The 17,483-nt window shown below is 40.6% G+C and overlaps 1 protein-coding gene across 1 annotated transcript in view; it reads right to left on the bottom strand.

Moving 5' to 3' along the window:
* ITPR1 (inositol 1,4,5-trisphosphate receptor type 1) overlaps positions 1–17,483 on the bottom strand; it is a 167,325-nt gene that overhangs the window by 124,000 nt on the left and 25,842 nt on the right. Inside the window, exons 3-5 of the mRNA XM_019473245.1 lie at positions 6,067–6,182; positions 2,479–2,565; positions 704–862 (exon numbers count right to left, since the gene is read on the bottom strand). Of these exons, the coding sequence (XP_019328790.1) occupies positions 704–862; positions 2,479–2,565; positions 6,067–6,182 (362 nt within the window). The remainder of the gene's footprint in view (positions 1–703; positions 863–2,478; positions 2,566–6,066; positions 6,183–17,483) is intronic.

The raw sequence follows: 17,483 nt of genomic DNA, 5'->3' as shown, positions 1-17,483 counted from the left end.
CTTAATGGCCACTAAGACTGCGCTTTGGCTTTACCGTGTGCGTGTCCGTAGAAAAGGACCAGTCACATCAAAACGTATGGGGCTACTCTACAGGATAAGTTACTCCCATTTGATAAAGGCTGCTGTGTTTAGGTGCCAAATATATACCTAGACTATACCACAGAGCACACTGGAGCTTATTACCTCATGGTTTTAGGCAGATAGCATACCCAGGTGACTCAGATTTGTAAAAAAGAGATTAAGAGATTAAAATGGTAACGCATTTAATTCAGAACCAATTATTTTCCAGATTTCCCATGAACAGGACCATTTAACCTCATTACCACCTCATTCCTCATATACAAAATGATGATGAATTTTGATTTCAAACTGACAACATTGAAAACCAAGATGCTAATTATCTGCTCCAAATCTACTGAAGAAACTCAACATTTCCTACCATTGGACAGGAATTGTGAAAGGCTAGCGTAATTAGGTTCCTTATTCCCATCAACGTTAAATCATTCCACGTTTCCAAAATACAAGTTACCATAGCAATTTTCCTCCCCCTCATGACAGCATAGGAAAAAGGTTGTTCCTTTTTGTGCAACATCACACACTAAAAGATCTGTGCATTTCATTAATTGCAAGACAGGCCTCCTGAAATGAGCTTTGCCAAGCTGTGCACAAAGCAATACGCGAAGATATTCCTCTTAGCACTTACGCTGTCTCCAATGGAACGCAGTTTGTAGAAGGGCTGTATGTAGAACCAGGAACCTTCATTTCCAGCTTCATCCAAGGTCACCCTCATAGCATTCTTCTCTAGTAGAGCTGGAAGCCTCTTATTTACTGTTAAGTATTTGTTACTTTTTAAGTGAAGCAGCTAGAATAAGAATTAGAGTTCAGTTCTAAGAATGCTCATTTTTCCTCCCCTCAATAAATAGCGAGTGTGCATAAGATAACCACAGTATTATACAGGAATTAAAATAAAAACTAAATTATATAAAAATATTGATGAATTCAGGCACAATTTCACTTACACTTTCAGTATATATACAGTCCTACAGCACAAAACATCTTCAGCTAATCCAGCGGTCCCTTCTCCAGCAAACGATAAACACTTAGAAATGCTCTTGTCACTTTACAACAGTCTGTACAATAACCCAGGGTCAAAAGTTGTAAAATGCTGGGGACTAAGTGGTTTTCCCTGGTACAAAGGGGGTGGTGAGATGTAAAGCTGCTCTTATCTTGCTTTGCTCTGTCTGATTTAACAGAAATCGTGACTACTTCTTTGAAGACTCCCTTCAAAAAACTCCCATTCTTCAATCCTCTGCTGTGTACCACCTCACAGACTGCACACCGTCGGCATGAGTATCTAAGCTGCAACACGTCATATTCCAGCTCCCGATCTACCCAGCTCCAACTGTTGTTAAATATCCCGTAAATTTAGTGGACAGGTACTTTTGTACAGAAAGCACTCTTTCATGCCTTTTGACTACCATAAATAGTGGTTACTCACAGAAAATTTGGGAGCTATGGGAAAATATGGGCAAAAACTTAGCACTGCTCTTAACAGTGTTGATGTTTGTAGTCCAATCAAAAATGGATATTGGTATTTTTCTTTCATCATTAGAAGTAGATTATTTCTTTTGCCTCAAACACATAGGCCAATAGCATACTTAATTCAACCAAGGCAGGGACTTACCTGCCCTTCCTCCATCAGCTTGCTCCAAATCCTGCAGTTGCTTTAAAGGGCAGCCAACCAATTTCTCCTTGCAACAAGAAAGCCCAGTCTGCCTGTGCTCCTAGCCACCCCCTCTCTTGGCTGGTATTACGTCAGCAGAATAAAATAAAAAACATTTGTAGAGGAATTTCTTAACCTAAGGCTCAGGTAACTATCCCTACTTCTGAAGTACTGAGGTACTCTACCTAGCAGCAGTAGGTCTGCTTTGGTTCCAGGGTGAACCTGCACCTGCTGCTTGTTATATTCCCCATTTATTAAAGACTTGTCTTTTTTAATTATGCAATTATTGTACGTTCCATTTTTATTGGGTTTGATGCTTCCCCCCCCCCAATTCCCTGGGACCTAGCATATCCTTTGCTTCAATGGACTGCGATTACTTTTATGGCTCGATTTTCCTTCTCTGTGTCAGTTTACTATTTAATGTGTCAACATTTGATTGTGAGAGACCGTATTTGGCATTGCACAGTGCCTGTGACATCTTCCAAATGGCCAACTCTAATGAAGGCTCTAAGAAGCATTTCTGAAGAAAGCGATCATATGGTGACCTCAAAAAAGCACAATTAACCCATAATAAAAAAAGTGACTCCATCATAGCCATATGCCCAGCTCTTGCTTCACAGGATCCCACTTCAGGACACCGTCACACCCTGCAAAGCTACAGACTCTTGTCCATGAATTCCAGAAATTTAAAGTCACACTGAGCAGGGGAGTTTGAGCAAAATCCTATACAGCTTGCAAAGATGTTCACAGCCTACCTGGATAACATTGCCATACTGGATGACTGTTCCCAGCAGCTTTCTGTTTTCAGTTTCATTCTGTTTCTTTTCCAAATCTGCCGCATGCTGAAATTAAAGGAGAACAATTCAGCTGCTGACTGTTTTATAAAAAGCATGGCCAAACACTCGAGGTTCTTTAAGAGTATTTCAAAGAACTGGAAAAACAATGAGCATCTGAAACAGCGCAATTTCCTTCTTCCAACTTCCAACAGCATCATTTCCGATTCCCTCTTTCAGTTGTTTAGGAAGACAGACACACACCATTTAAGCAATCCGAAATTTGGGTAGAATTTGACAAAATTTTGGAATAAAACATGAGATGAAAGACTCAGACAAGATAGAAAACAAGCCATGAGAAGACAACACCACACCTATGGAAGGAAGGTGAAAAGGGATGGGTAACAACTCAAGTCAGAAGCCTGTATTACTTTCTACTGTCTTCTATAAAAATTGAAATAAAAGGACCTCAACTTTGGATCTTTATTTTACTTCGCCAACGTAGGCCCCAACTTTTCCACAGCCTGCCTTTTTATGATGACTCTAATCACCTTCACCATGCAGCAGGATTATTTAGAAGTCATTTACAAATGCCCACTGCAGCTCTGAATACGTGAGTTCCCAACTTCCCAGCAGCACGGAGTTCATACTTTGTGAGGCTGAAGGATACTCTGCGCTACATTAGAGACCGGCCATGAAAATACAGCTGGGCATTTCTCTATCACACTAACGTGGTATTAAAAGGGAAAGCCCTTGCAAAATTGAATGATCATAGGGATACATTGTTCTATTTAATAATTTATAATTAGTCTCTTGCACTTTGTTTTAAAAGAAGTGAGCTATTTTGCCCAGGCTGTTTTTAAACCATTTCATTTGGTAAAGAAATTCTCTCTTACATTACATGAAAGACTACTTTTTCATTAAAAAAAAAAAAAATCTGTATTTGCTTTAGCTGATATCTGGTGGTAGAGAGTAATTTAAAACTAGACTTTTTTGGAGGCTAAGCATCAATGTTTATGGTGTGGTTCTCGGATCTCAAGGACTATAGTAGGTCCAGTTTTCTCCTAGAGGAGAAAAAAGTGCCCCCATTTCCTAACTGTAGTAAGGTAAAGTAGTAATAACACAGGACAAAGCTTAGCTACTGCAAAGGAAGAGCTATCTGTATACTGTTATAAGATTTCAGCATCTTCAGCTTACACAAAATGTGCTATTTTTAGAAGTTGTGCTAGGTATGATAGCTGGCTTTCGCTCCAGGAAAACTTGGAATACAGCTGCTCATTCAAATTCAAAAATATATTCAGAAATACAATGCAGCATAATTTTCTCTTTATTTTTGAAATACAACTTTCACACAACTTGATTTCAAAGTATTCTGTCGAGAAAGGATTTCTTCAAGATGCTCGGGGCCTTTCAACTATCAATGGCAATCATGAAGACAGGACTTCTCTGCCTGCACTGGATTGGGTGCCACATTTATTATAAATAAAATAGTGTATTCTGTGAAAATAGGATTAAGACTTTGGATGCATTTCAAAAGCACACACCAAAACTGACAATCATTCAAGAAGAAAGACCCATTTTCTCTGGCCACTAGATGTCAGCTTCTCAACCAGCACTGATTCTTGATACCAAAGACAGACAAGTGTCCCAGATTTGAAATCCCTTAAATGGCATTAACTTAAAATAACCTGACCTCAGCATTGAGCGCTCCATAGCAGACAATAAATTCCACCAGCAAACAGAAGCCAAAAAAGGCAAGTGATGATGAACACATCCTGCATCATCAATTTCATTAGAAATTATATGCACTGATAAAGAAATCTAATCACAGGCAGAGCAAACAATTGTATGCACATGTTTCAGGGCATAGCCCCCCCCCATACACATCATGCAAAACGCAGGGTTTTAGTGTATTTCATGTGCCAACAAATGGAAAAGATGACACATGTACCCATATGATTGGCAGAAAAATAAGTTTTGATATGAGTAATGTACATGGGACCAAATTATTTTAAAGCCACGCATCAGTCCCAGGTCACTGAAGACCTGATTTGGCACATGCTACATAAAGGATTAGCCTTAATGTCAGAGCGATGCATGTTAAATAACCTCCAATAAAACTGTAAAGTACTCAAATCCCTTCACCAAATCAAGAAAGCAGTTCATGCATGGTGGGACATTTCTGTACAAACATCACTCAGCTGGGGCTAAATACTGGAAAAATCTAATCCTGTCTTTCCATAGGGACCCCAGCACAAAATGGTAAAGTGTCAGACTAACAGGAACAGGTCCCAAACACCTGACCTGGAATGTACCGTGGAAAGAGAAGACAACTTTAAATGACATTGTAATCTGGGCAATTACACAGTATTTTTCTTCTACACGACGCAGTATTTAGACCATACTTTCTCTTAAAATCCATGAACTCACACACATAACCTGCAGGCATAAACTTTCCCCTTCCCTTGTACACCAGAAAAACCAAACCCAGAATCCCCCACTACTTAAAGCTTGCTGGCATGGTCTACTTCTTTCATCATCATTAAAGGGGCAGGAGGAACGCAGCACAAGTGAGGGACCTTTGTGCTACAGCCAGTACCAAAATAGCTTTCTCCTTGCCAAGTTAATACTCCTAGGTTATAAAATCATGTTTTCAGAAGCAAAATGAGTCAAACACTCAGCCTTTGTGAAATGCAGGAGCAAGGCAGCCATATGGCAATCAGCAAATGACACTCTCCTACAGGGCCATTTTGTATTTCAGTCTACAATGAGCTTAATATAGGCTTAAAGAAACTAAAAATATTTAGAATTGTAATTTTGACATGAAGTACTCTAGCTATGTAATTTTAACATAAACATGGAGTTTATTTAACTCTAAAGTCAACAGATGGTATTTAAGTTAAGTTGGCTTTTTTTTATATAGGAACTCTAAAAACAGCAATCAATTGCATTACTGGGTTTTCAACTGCTGAATGTCAACATTTTACCCAGAAAATACTAAATACTGCAAGCTAATAAGGAAGGAGAGGCTGTCTGGCCTTATAATTACTCATAATTACCCATCAACCTTTACATGTATCAACAGCAGCTATGTTTGTTTGAGGCATCCCAATAGATTTATCAAACCGGTAGCTCAGATGGCATCTAGCAGTACAGTTAACGCCCATGACTTCCCACGTCGAGATGCAATGCCTGAGAATCCTCTACTCTGTGTAGTTGTTTGAAGGGTCCCATTTTTATGCCGTTACCACCCAAAATGCCCACGTAGAACACTACTACAAGTTAGCACAGGTTAACAGCAAAAGCTTAAATGGCTACCATGACTCTAACCGAGTATCATACATACCGATATTGGGACACACAGACCTTGAGCAGCATGTTGTCATAAATCAGAGGATGTTTAAAGAGTTAGATCTCAGTGAATGTCTCAAAAGGAGTCTTGTATACTGATTTCTAAACACTCTCTTGGTGTCTCCGGGTTAACTGTGTCAAGTTGATCAGAAATACTTATTTAAAGCAGTATGGATGAGAGTGTTGATGAACAACAGCAGCCCAAACATGAATACTTACGTGCAGTTTATTGAGTAGAACGGCATCTGTTGTGCTGTTAGCTCCTGGCTTTGCTGCTTTCCAGAACTGCTTTTGAGCAGAGTACCGGTTCATCGGACATAGTTTGAACAGGCAATCTATAAAAACAGACAAAATAAACAGAGAGATTGCTTCAACCATTTGTAATTATCTGGATTTTTGCTGCTAACATTGTCCAAATATTCCAGCAGCAAGGAAAGGTTTATAAACAAATTCCAAAAAGCTCTTGATCAGACAAATGCTTTTTTGAGCAACAGGAATGTTGCCCCATGAATGATAAAAATTAACCGTTGCTGCCAAACATCTGATGCAAGACCAGAAAATTTATAACTTGTCCCAGTCAAAAACACTACCATACTAAAATGGTAACACATTTCAATGCTTTCCCAGGCAAACAGATCCATTTGACACACAACTTTTTGTTTTTCTACTTTAGCAGGTACGCTACTTCAAACAATTAATGTTAGGTTGGGTGTTTTTGGTTTGGGTTTTTTTTGTTGTTGTTTGTTCAGTTTTTAAATCAAATCCCTTCTATTGTTAGGGAAAATGAGGCACAAAGAATTGGAGAAACTCGCCTAATAAAGTAGCAGCAGCAGCATAAAATACCCCCAAACAATAGCATGCACAACCACAGACATTCAAAGCATAGTTCCAGGTAACAGCACACCCCTCGGGGTGTCGGGTTCTTTACCCAGTCCATCAACACTGTTTATTTAACATTCTGCCTGGCAAACGCCAGGAATTACAGCTCATTAGTCTTACTAAAAATACATTTTTATATTAAAGAGATGCTAACTTATCAGTAATAAAACCAAATTAGTTGCATTTACTATTTTTCCACTTCTCTGTTGCTAAGCAACTGAACACGCAAAGAAAAAAATTAAGCTATTCAAAGACAGTGCCTAAAGTAGCAGCTTAGAAGTTTAAACAAAGTGCCAAAAAAGCCAGAAGGCTGTTCCCAGTGCCTCTTTGGCAATGGCATGGATGTAAGACTCCAGGCTTCTAATTCACATGGTATTTCTCAAGGCTCCTGGTGTATTCTTACAGGCAAGCACTGCGATTTGGGAAGCAGCAAGCTGAGGAGAGACCTACCTGGGGGTTTTATCTTTGCTGTCTGAAAAGCACAGCTGCTTATGGGCTACCTTGCTAATAGACACAGTGGATGCATGTCAACCAAAAAGGGAAAAACCCCACTTTGAAGACGAGTCATTTCAGCTCTGCCAGAGGTTAGAGGTGCTGAAGGGGCTGAGCCCCGCTAGAGACAGACCTTGATAATTTTACCTTGGGATGCCATTTGAGATGCACACCTTCGCTATTTCATGCCTTGAAATTGCCCTGCCTGCCTGTCTAATCCATCCTCGAAGCACCGTAAGAGCACACCAGGCAGTATCAAACACCTTTCACAGAAGGGCAAAGGTCTGTCTTCAAAACTAAATCCCCTTCTAACGGGGTGAAGCATCGGTGGCAGATCGTCGTTTCATCTCACAGTGAGCCGCCAAATGGGCTGATCAACTTGTCCCAAACCACCACAGCAATCCCTGCAGCCTGCTTAGCTGGTGGCCCAGTATACCAGCAACAGATAGAGTAGGAGCTGGGTATGGCACTGGGGATCTTTGATGGAGTGACACATATTGGGGAAGGAGAGAAAGAGCTGGGGGTATGTGGAAGGAGGTTTAATTGCATCTATGCAGAAAAATTGACCTCCACTTTGACACTACCAGCTTACAGCTTCTGAACAAACAAGAAGAGTGGAAAACAAAGTGCAAACCACACTTCCCAGGTTTGCTGTCTTCAACGTATTTTTCATTTACATAAAGATGATTCACAGAGATTGACAGCACAGAACAGATTCAAAAAGCCACTGCAGGCTGGCACTTTAAGCTAAGCCTATGCATTGTAAGCAACATACCAGCTATAAAATTTTCTATTTTTGCTTAAACTATCAGTTCACACAATGACAGCAATTAGCACACAGAACTGCATAGAAGAATTAATTGTATGCTAGATTTAGTCACAGTGCAAGTGTACTTTTTTCCATCCTTTTCAGTCAAGAAAGCTGTCAAGTTAGGCTTAACTTCTAAATTGTTAATTGCAAGCAATCCCCTCTCTTCCCTGTAGCACAGGGGAGAGGTCTACAAGTGTTTGACCTTGTCCAACACAAGAAGGGAAGACCATAACGTGTTTTTCTTAGGTTTTCTTCCTAGTTACAAAGCTACAGATCTAAAACAAACAATGAAAAGCACCCAACGTTTTTTTTTCTAGTATTTGTTCTATGAAATCTATTTCTTAAGTGGTTGAGGAGTTAAACTTAGCCTTATTCACCTTAATATGACCACCAGAGGCTGGTTAGTACCGAATGTATTTCACCATGGGTCAAACTACATGAACCTTATGGCCAGAAGACTTTTAGATCTCCAGATTCTATAGGCTTTTATGTTTACAAAAATCAACATGCAGAGATGTGCTAGCTAAGTACCATCACGGTCAGCAATCTGCAACCCACAGTAGCGATGATTGTGTAAGATAAACCAACTACTTGTCAGACACTATACTATGGAAGTTAGGACTATTTCTAACAGATCCAAAATGAAGCCAAAGAAGCTGAAATAATCAGTTATCTGCTCTGATCATGGATTCAAGCAGCTTTAGCCACACGGGAAAGGTGATAAATAAAGCTATTACTGCAAAGTAATTACTTCTCATTATACACTGTTTGTTGAATATTAACCATGAAGGAATGCATTTTCTTTTCAGATCTTCATGATGTACAGTGAAAAATGGCAGAATTGCAGATTGAATAAGTATAAAAATAAAATACTACGTAACTGCTGATGAAACGATGACACATCATCATGCCTGAACACCGAACAAAGGCCCCGCAGCAAAAAGCGATTGCATAATTGTATACTACCCATCATGCACACGCACAAGGATGATGAATGAAAGTTATATGGATGTGTATTAAATGTGCATTTCAATGTTTCCAAACTAAATCCTGTTCTTTTGTCAGCAATTACTTTGCATCTAATAAAGTGGACTGAGTAAGACCATAATTGCACCATGTGATACATTAATGCTCTCACTGTTTGGACATTTAGATCCCCACATGGGTCTCTGCCACCTCAAGCTCACAAAAATATTTCCAGTAACGTTTGGTTATCCCTCTGCATGTACCAGCATCACAGAGGAATAATCAAAATCAAGGATACTGGAAACTACAAAATTCTATGTTCTGAAGTATTCTGGGGTTCAATGAAGAGAGAAACTTGCCAGCTACATTACGCCAACTGAAATTCTTTCTACCCCATGCTTTTAATTTTCTCTTCTTCCTTTTCCATTCCCTGCTCTTGTACTAGACCTTGCTTCTTTCCTACCCGGTTGTAGTCTCCAAACTTCCAACCTCTCCTGCCAGTCCAAGCCCAACCAGTCAGATTCTCTACTTCCATCCTGATTAATTTATTTGGCCCCCAACAACTGATTATTCATCCCTTCTCTTTTCCCCCCATGACAGCAATGTACAGGTCTCCACCTAATACCTGAGGAGGGATTATGTTCTGCCCAGACAATCCTCATCTCCCCAGGTTTCCCAACTTCATCATCCAAGGCACCTTACACTCCCAAAGCATAAGGAACTAGAACTTTACAAAGCAAAGGCTGGGCTTTTTTCCTTAACCATCAACACAGTATTTTGCCAATCACTTTTTAGGAACACAGACCTTTCTTTAAAAACACATCTGGGAAAAGTACTTGGCAAAAAAGAAAAATCAGCCAAAACAGCAAAATTTAAAACATCAGGCTGGAAAAGCATCCAGTAATGGAAACTTGCAGCCAACCTTGAGCCTCCGCAGTGCTTCTACCTCCACCCCGTAGTGAACAAGAACTACATTGCATGGGGGCAGGTAAGCTGCTGCTGGGCAAGTGAAAATTATCGTATGGTCAGTCCCTCTAAAGGGGTAACAGCATCTGGGCTCACAGATGCAGGACCTGATTTAAGTAATGGACCATCACTGTTTCACGTATCATAACATCAGCAAGCTCCCTTTTGGGGCTGCCCTATGACAGCTGGCTTGCTGGCTAACCCCGTTCCGTTCTACCTGTCGGGTTCAATTCAATGGGGTAAGCATTATTTTTGCTTTCCTAGCAAAATGAAAAACCTGACCAGACTGATATTTTTCTTTCTTTTTTTAAAACGGACTCTTGCATGGGAATTTAAGTAGCATTTAGGTATGCCATTAATAAGATAATTGTAAAATTTAACGCAAGACTTGTCCAAAATTGCAAATACCCACTAACTTCAGAGAGGCTGGAATGATTTGGAGAAGCGAGCGGAGTATTTCAGAGCCCACCCAAGATACAGTCACCTTCTTTCACCACAAGCTGCCTAGAAATACGTAACTCAAACTCAGACATACCTATATAATTCCAGTCTTCCCTTCAGAGGGTTTCCCTACCACTTGGGGCATTAAGTGATGACATTCCAATTCTACCCTCGGTATATGAAGACAGCTGAGAAAGTTGCTAAACTGACACTGCTGACATCCAAAGCTCTTAGTGGTGCCTTTGCTGGGGGACAGCTGGACACCAGCCACTATTACAACTTTCCATCTTTGCTACTGTCAGAGATCAGCTCAGATCAGTTTTGAGTCGCAGTACGCAATTTTTCTCACTCTGCCATTCTCTAGCACGCTCGTTTCTAAATGATCTGGAAGTACTTTTAGCTTCAGCCAGGCTGGTTGTGTAATACACCACTCATCATTTTTTCCAAATCTCCCCTGGCTATTTTAAGCATTTAGTAGAAAGTCTTCACCAACTTTTCTGCAGTTGGAGAAAGCAGGCATCAAATATTTCATTGGCAACAAAAAGGTGTGTTATTTCATTTTTTAAACACAGACCCAGACTTTACAAAATGCCAACTGGAGAAAGTTAGGAGTCAAGAACAAGTATTCCCTCTCTCTCAAAAATCATACTTCAGAGTACCTTCAGATGAGGGAAATCTATAAAGATGAAGATATTTAAGTCACAAAACCCACTGAATATTTAACACCAACACAGCTGTTTCTTCGTTACTTGAAAAAAAACAAACTCCTTTTTGCACAGCAATACTAAAATTAAAAGAAAATTAGCAATTCCCTGTTGAAATTTAGCAGTTTCTCTTCAGACTTTTCTATACTTAGGTACCTGATATTTCCCCAAGGCCAAAGCCTGCTCACAGTAGAGAATAAATGTAAGGATAGTATTTTTTCATTTTTAAGTATAAAAAATAGCAGCAAAGAAGATGAAGAAGTAACATAGCTGGCAATGATGGAAATACTGCAAATAGAAGTTCTCAACTTTATATTTATGAAAGTTCCACAGCTTTCATACACTCACAAGGATGATAACACTCCACAGGATGAAGAGGTTATTTATTTAAAGACAAAATGAAGGCCTCTTTTGTATTTAAGTGAAATATTTTCATGCAGGAGGCATATAGAATAATACAAAATGCATATATTCAATCACAGGCAAGTTTCACCTCCTCAGAAGCCCTTGGATTACTACATCCTCTATTTCTATACTTGTTCCTTCTGAGGTTTAAAATGAATAGATGACAGCCTAAGAGGTTCAAAGAATATAGAACAAAAGCAGCTACAGAAATGTGTTGATTATTAATCATTCCTGCGTTTCCATAAAGAGGGAGAAAAAAAAAAAGAACCTGATCCTACTGAAATTACTGTCTTTGTGATGAGAACACATCCTCTCATTTTCAATTTGCACTGAACAACCTTTGCTGGGAGCACAGCAAACCATTTCAAAATACGTATTTTGTCAGCATGCACTAAACACTTGACCTGCTGTCCCGGCGGAGCCCACTCCATCCACAGCTCCAGCAAAACAAGCAAGAAAACAAACCTGAACTGTACACATTTAGCCCAGCTAAAGACGCTGTCCCGGCGGAGCCCACTCCATCCACAGCTCCAGCAAAACAAGCAAGAAAACAAACCTGAACTGTACACATTTAGCCCAGCTAAAGACGGACGACTGAAGTAAAATCTCACATTGCCAACAGTTCTGCCATGGCACCAGTGGGGAAAATTTAAGCGCAGGTGAAAAGGGCATTTTTATTCCAAGCCCAAAGATCTTGTCACTATCGCACATGTCACTGCAAAGCAACCCAATCATTCAAGATTCAAACGCTGAACTAATTACATGACAAAATATATTAGAGGTTTCTGCTGCTGTGAAATCTGTTACCTCCCTTCTGCATGCTGTTCATCTCACCTGTTTCAAGGGCTTTCAATGCTTTTCTGTTTAAAGCAGAATAAAGGAGGAAAATCACCCTTGCAACCAGCATTTAAATGGAGAGCCTGCATGATTTGTGATCTAAATATATTTTTATTTTTATGTTAAAATAACCACCCTCAATTCATATCTGCAAGACATGAAGGTAACCACCCTCTTGCCATTGTACTCATTTATGCACAGTTCTACCAATGGAAATCGCTCCTTCGTTTTTTCAAGCTGTAACAACATCAGGAATAATGTTATTAACTTAGAGCTGATGTATCAAACCAAACAAAGGGAGGAGACTGCAACAGTGATTTCAGAGAGTGAAAGAGTATAGACCTAAGGGCTGGACACTGCATATCAATGCCTACTAAATCAACAGTATTCATTAATACAACATTAATTAAAAAGCAACGGCTTTTTGAACACATAACAAAAATGTCGTATGACTCCACACAACATTGTTAGTAACTTTACAATAATAAACACAGCATTTTAGATGCACCGAAATTTACCGTGGGATAAGGCCCACTTACTTTACTTCAGCGAAAACTGAGCAAGATAACTTTATTCTAACAAGGAAGAGCAAACACATAGCTCCTCACCTGCAGGGAAAAGTATCTCGTGAGACTCTGGACACACTGCCATGTCTCAGGGTAAATTAAGAACCAAAGCACAGGCAACTCACAACACTACAAGCAAAACACCCTCCAAAGCCCTCAAGACCACGCTGGTAGCAAAGTACCCAAAAAACTATCAAAAGACTAACATGAGAAACGCACCTTTAAGTAAACATCTTAGGTACCAAAGAGTTCCGAATACACCAGTGTTTGTTTTATTTCTGCATGTAACCTCTTTGGTCTCCTTCAAAAAGAAAACTGCTACTCGAAAAGAGAGAAATATTTAGACACTGGATATACAGGCAGTTCCAAAAGGAAACATTTGCAGGAAAGACCAGATTCGTTTTTCAGTCTCTGGTACAAGCAACGCTGAGTGAAGATGCTTCATGAAAACACAAAGCCAGAAGGGACAGCAACACAAGTAGAAAGAAAAAACACACTGATGCATTTAACTAAAACATATTCCATTTGACATCTAGGGGGGGTCAGATTAAAGAATGCAAGAAAACTGGCAGCCTCCTTGTCGCTGAGATGTGGCACCGCGATGGCTAACACGTCCCTGGATGGGCAATACACAGGGCTACGAGAGAGACATGAAGACAACACCACACAGAGTTTCCTCAGAGAAAACTGTTAAGGACAGAGTGTGAATATGCCAGGTAACCTTGAAAGCATTAAGAAACAGGTCTTATTTATGGACACAAAGGACAATTTGGACAAAGAGAAGGTACTTAAGCTAAGAACAAGCTCAAGAACCTTTAGAAAAAGTCAAAGCACCACGATGGCTCCTGACTAGTAACAAATACAAGCCAGAAAAAAAGCCCCTCTTAATGTCGAGGAGAGGGAAAAAAGAAAAAGACAAGAAAAAAAAAATCCAAGGGAAGAGTTCACAACTGCACACATTATTTTGAGCTAACCCAGGATCTCAAGAAAGCTATTGGTTTCAGTGAACATTTTTACTGTCTTAGCTCATCTCCATCTCTGGTCCAGAACGAAAAGAAATTCTGGACTAGAGGCAAAGCTTGCCAAGAGGAAAGTCCAAAGGCCAACCCCCTCTCTCCCACAAGTACTGAAAATGAAGTTTTACATGCTGCAAGGAGAAGCATTCATACTTTATATGAAAAGAATTCCACAAACTAACGTTCATAAGAGGTGCAGAAGCATTTTTAAGTAAACTGTCGTGGCTTTAGCCTTTGTCCCAGCCTTGAGAGCTGTATTCTTAACTCGGGAAGCCATCCACTATTTCCCTTTTAACAGTTTCCATGATAAATCTCCCTGCGAAGCACTAAAACACAAGTCTCAGAACATGAACCCTGGGACATTCTTCCTCAAAATCTTCAGGTCTTTTCAGTGTATGTCGGTAGCATTTTACGCCAGCAGTAGATCAAAGTGCCACATTAGATCCGCTGGCCGCATTTCATTTTATTTCGACTGCTCGCCCCTTGGATTTAATTTTCACGTTTGCTTCTTCACTTGTTCCTGCTTTTCCGGAATGAAGTTCCTGCTCAAAACGGGTCAGGAAGTGGGGACAGGAGGCGGGGAACAGCTCGGACAGTCCGAGCACAGGAAGAACAAGAAAGATCAAATTTCAAACACCCTCTGAAAGCGTCAATGTTGAGCAGTATGTAAAGAACACGGTTGTGCTATGAGACAGAGCTGACATGACTGAACAGCATAATAAAAGTCGTTTCTATTTAAGAATGTTTTGCGCGCATGTCATAAGAAACGAGCCACCACAGCATCATGCAAAACAAAAGGCAAACTTTTCAGCTGTTCAATCAAGTAACTCCATTTTCAGCTTTTAAATGCATTTGGCTTAAAGAAAACCCACATCGCCAAAAAATAAGATCTAGGGAAGTTAAATAAATATTTGATATTATTACTGAAGTCTAAGTTGGAAGAACTGAAGAAATAAAACTGAATTCAGTGCATTATTTTTTTCTTACGCTAATGAAATGCTTGGGATCCCTTGCCTGAAATGCTTATTTGTTTCTTCCCAAACTCTGGCCCCGCTGCCTTCTGCAGAATTGCCAATACCACAGGTTCACAGGACTGGCAGACCCTTAGAAAGTTTACTTCACTCATCCCTCCCTCCCAAAGGCAGATTTAACTATGCCTACTCCATTCCTGACATATCTCCTGAAGTCATCTATTCCAGCACTCAGCTATTTCTGTATCTAACCTATTTATTTTTACAATTTAAGCCCATTACTTCTTTCCCTCTCCACGTAGGCATGCAGAACAGAACTTGTCCTCCCTCTCCCAGCAGTATTTGCAGGCTCCTCTGTCCCACAACTACCAAGATGCAAAACTAATCGGTCTTGTGCCTGACCATTACCCTCCTCTGGATTTTCTCTGGTTGGCTCATATCTTTCTGGAAGTATGAGGTGCAGTACTAAACAAGATACCTCACTTGAGGCTCTGCCAGGAAATAAAATTGGAAAAAATAATTACTTTGTCTTTTGGCAATGTTTCTTTTTATATATTCCAAGGCAGCGATTGCACTTTTTGTAATAGCACAGCATCGACGACTCCTATTCAAACTGCGATTCCTGCAATCCCCGGATCCTTTCCTATTGCACTGCCACACGTGCCCATCCTCCTCCTCCTCCCTGGATGCAGTCAATTAAGTGCAGTCTTTGACATATGCCCCCACTGAACTGCAACACTGGTTTTCAGATCGTTTCTTCAATTTTCAAGGTAATTCTGAGTGAATTCCCACATTGCAGTCTTCTCTGTGGAGCCTGCAGAGGACAGCCAGCTGTGAAAAATGCCGTTACCAGCAGCGTGGCGGCCGCCACCCAGTGCTACACTGGCAGGAGCAGAGAGCATCCATAAGGCGTGTGCTGCCACACGGATGTTCAGACTTCCAGTAAATTGGCTATAGATGGGACTTGAGCAGCACTATTTGAAGAGCTTAGCAAAGCAAAGATAAATGCAAAAAACCCAGACCTGCCTTAATTATAGGAAACACCACCCTGGAGTTGAATAGAGCAGAGTCATGCTGCTGAATTGTGCTGCGCTCCCAGAATCCATAAGGCGTGTGCTGCCACACGGATGTTCAGACTTCCAGTAAATTGGCTATAGATGGGACTTGAGCAGCACTATTTGAAGAGCTTAGCAAAGCAAAGATAAATGCAAAAAACCCAGACCTGCCTTAATTATAGGAAACACCACCCTGGAGTTGAATAGAGCAGAGTCATGCTGCTGAATTGTGCTGTGCTCCCAAACAGAGTAAAACACCAGTGTCCACATCTGTTTTCTGAGTCTGAAAGCTCTATTCCTTGCTTTCTGTTCCGAGGCTTGGCTTGAGTCTTCCACCTCACTTACTGAGGCCCTCTCCCTCTCTCTACTTTAAACAGTCACCATCCTTTTGGCAGGGGACCAGAGATGCTCTTGCTGAAGCCTATCAAACCATGCTACTCAGTCGGACGTCCAAGTTCACTCCGTCGCTGAACGCCACTCCCCTTCTCAGGAGCAGAGCACAGAAGACGCCAACAAATCATGCAGCTAGTTAAAATTTGGCCAGGTCCTCCATAACGTAGTCTTAGCACTGACGATCGCACTCTGGTCGTCATTTTAAAAAGTAGATTATGCTGACAAGGTATATATATGCTGTAAACACAAGTGCTGCCACATATTGCCTCTGCTCAAATTGTCTGCAGCAGCATACCAGTGTGTTACAGCAGAGAATAAAACACTTCAAGAACTTCTAAAAAGCATGATATTCCCGTTTGACAGCACTGAAGAGTTAAGCTATGCCAGCACCGCTGCTGAAACACAATCTATAGCTTTAGAGATCAAAAATGAAAGTGGAAAATAGTCCCTAAACAAGTAAAACAGCCCCTTCCAGGAACAGCTAAAGAGCACTGCTTTACCAAATAAGGCAAGCGAGAGCTGGAAGCCAAAGCAGCAAAGCCATGCTGTATTAAAAAAGCCAGACAGCTGGATAATAGAAATGTGAATAAGCCAGCTTCACTAGACCGGATTGCAAATGGGAAGAACAAATGTTCAGCGACCATGAGCGGAAGCAGAGCCTGCCAGCAGAGGCCTGAAGGCATTTATCCCAACCGGCAGGAGCCGACAGCACATTCTTACTAGAGGATGGTTTATTTTTTTTAATGCAATGCAATGCCGTCATTCTAAATAGGCAACAGAATCACCATACATTATGCCTGGAAAGAGACACTGATTGGGCACTTACCATCACCTGAAGTGCTTGGCACCTGTGTGCAGTGAGCATGCAAAACCAAAAATCCAAGTCCTAAAAATGCACTGTGTATTCTGGATTGACACACATTTCACCCTGCTGTACAAAGCTGCCGATATGCTACTGGATGAGGACAAGCACAACTGTATAGTTGCTTAAGAGAATATTGTTCATTTTTCAACTTCAAAGAGACGGAGCTGGTTTTTCTTTAAAAAAAAAAAACCAACACACTGCCCCGCCCCCCCCCCAAACCCACGGATCTCATTCAATTTATTTTAGCCTGCTCTACTACTTCATTATCT

Source organism: Aptenodytes forsteri, unplaced genomic scaffold (genome assembly GCF_000699145.1).
Source record: "Aptenodytes forsteri isolate BGI_AS27 unplaced genomic scaffold, ASM69914v1 Scaffold267, whole genome shotgun sequence".
Classification (NCBI taxonomy): Eukaryota; Metazoa; Chordata; class Aves; order Sphenisciformes; family Spheniscidae; genus Aptenodytes; species Aptenodytes forsteri.
The sequence above is the reverse complement of the archived record's forward strand: the minus strand, read 5'-3'. Positions and strand labels throughout refer to the sequence as shown.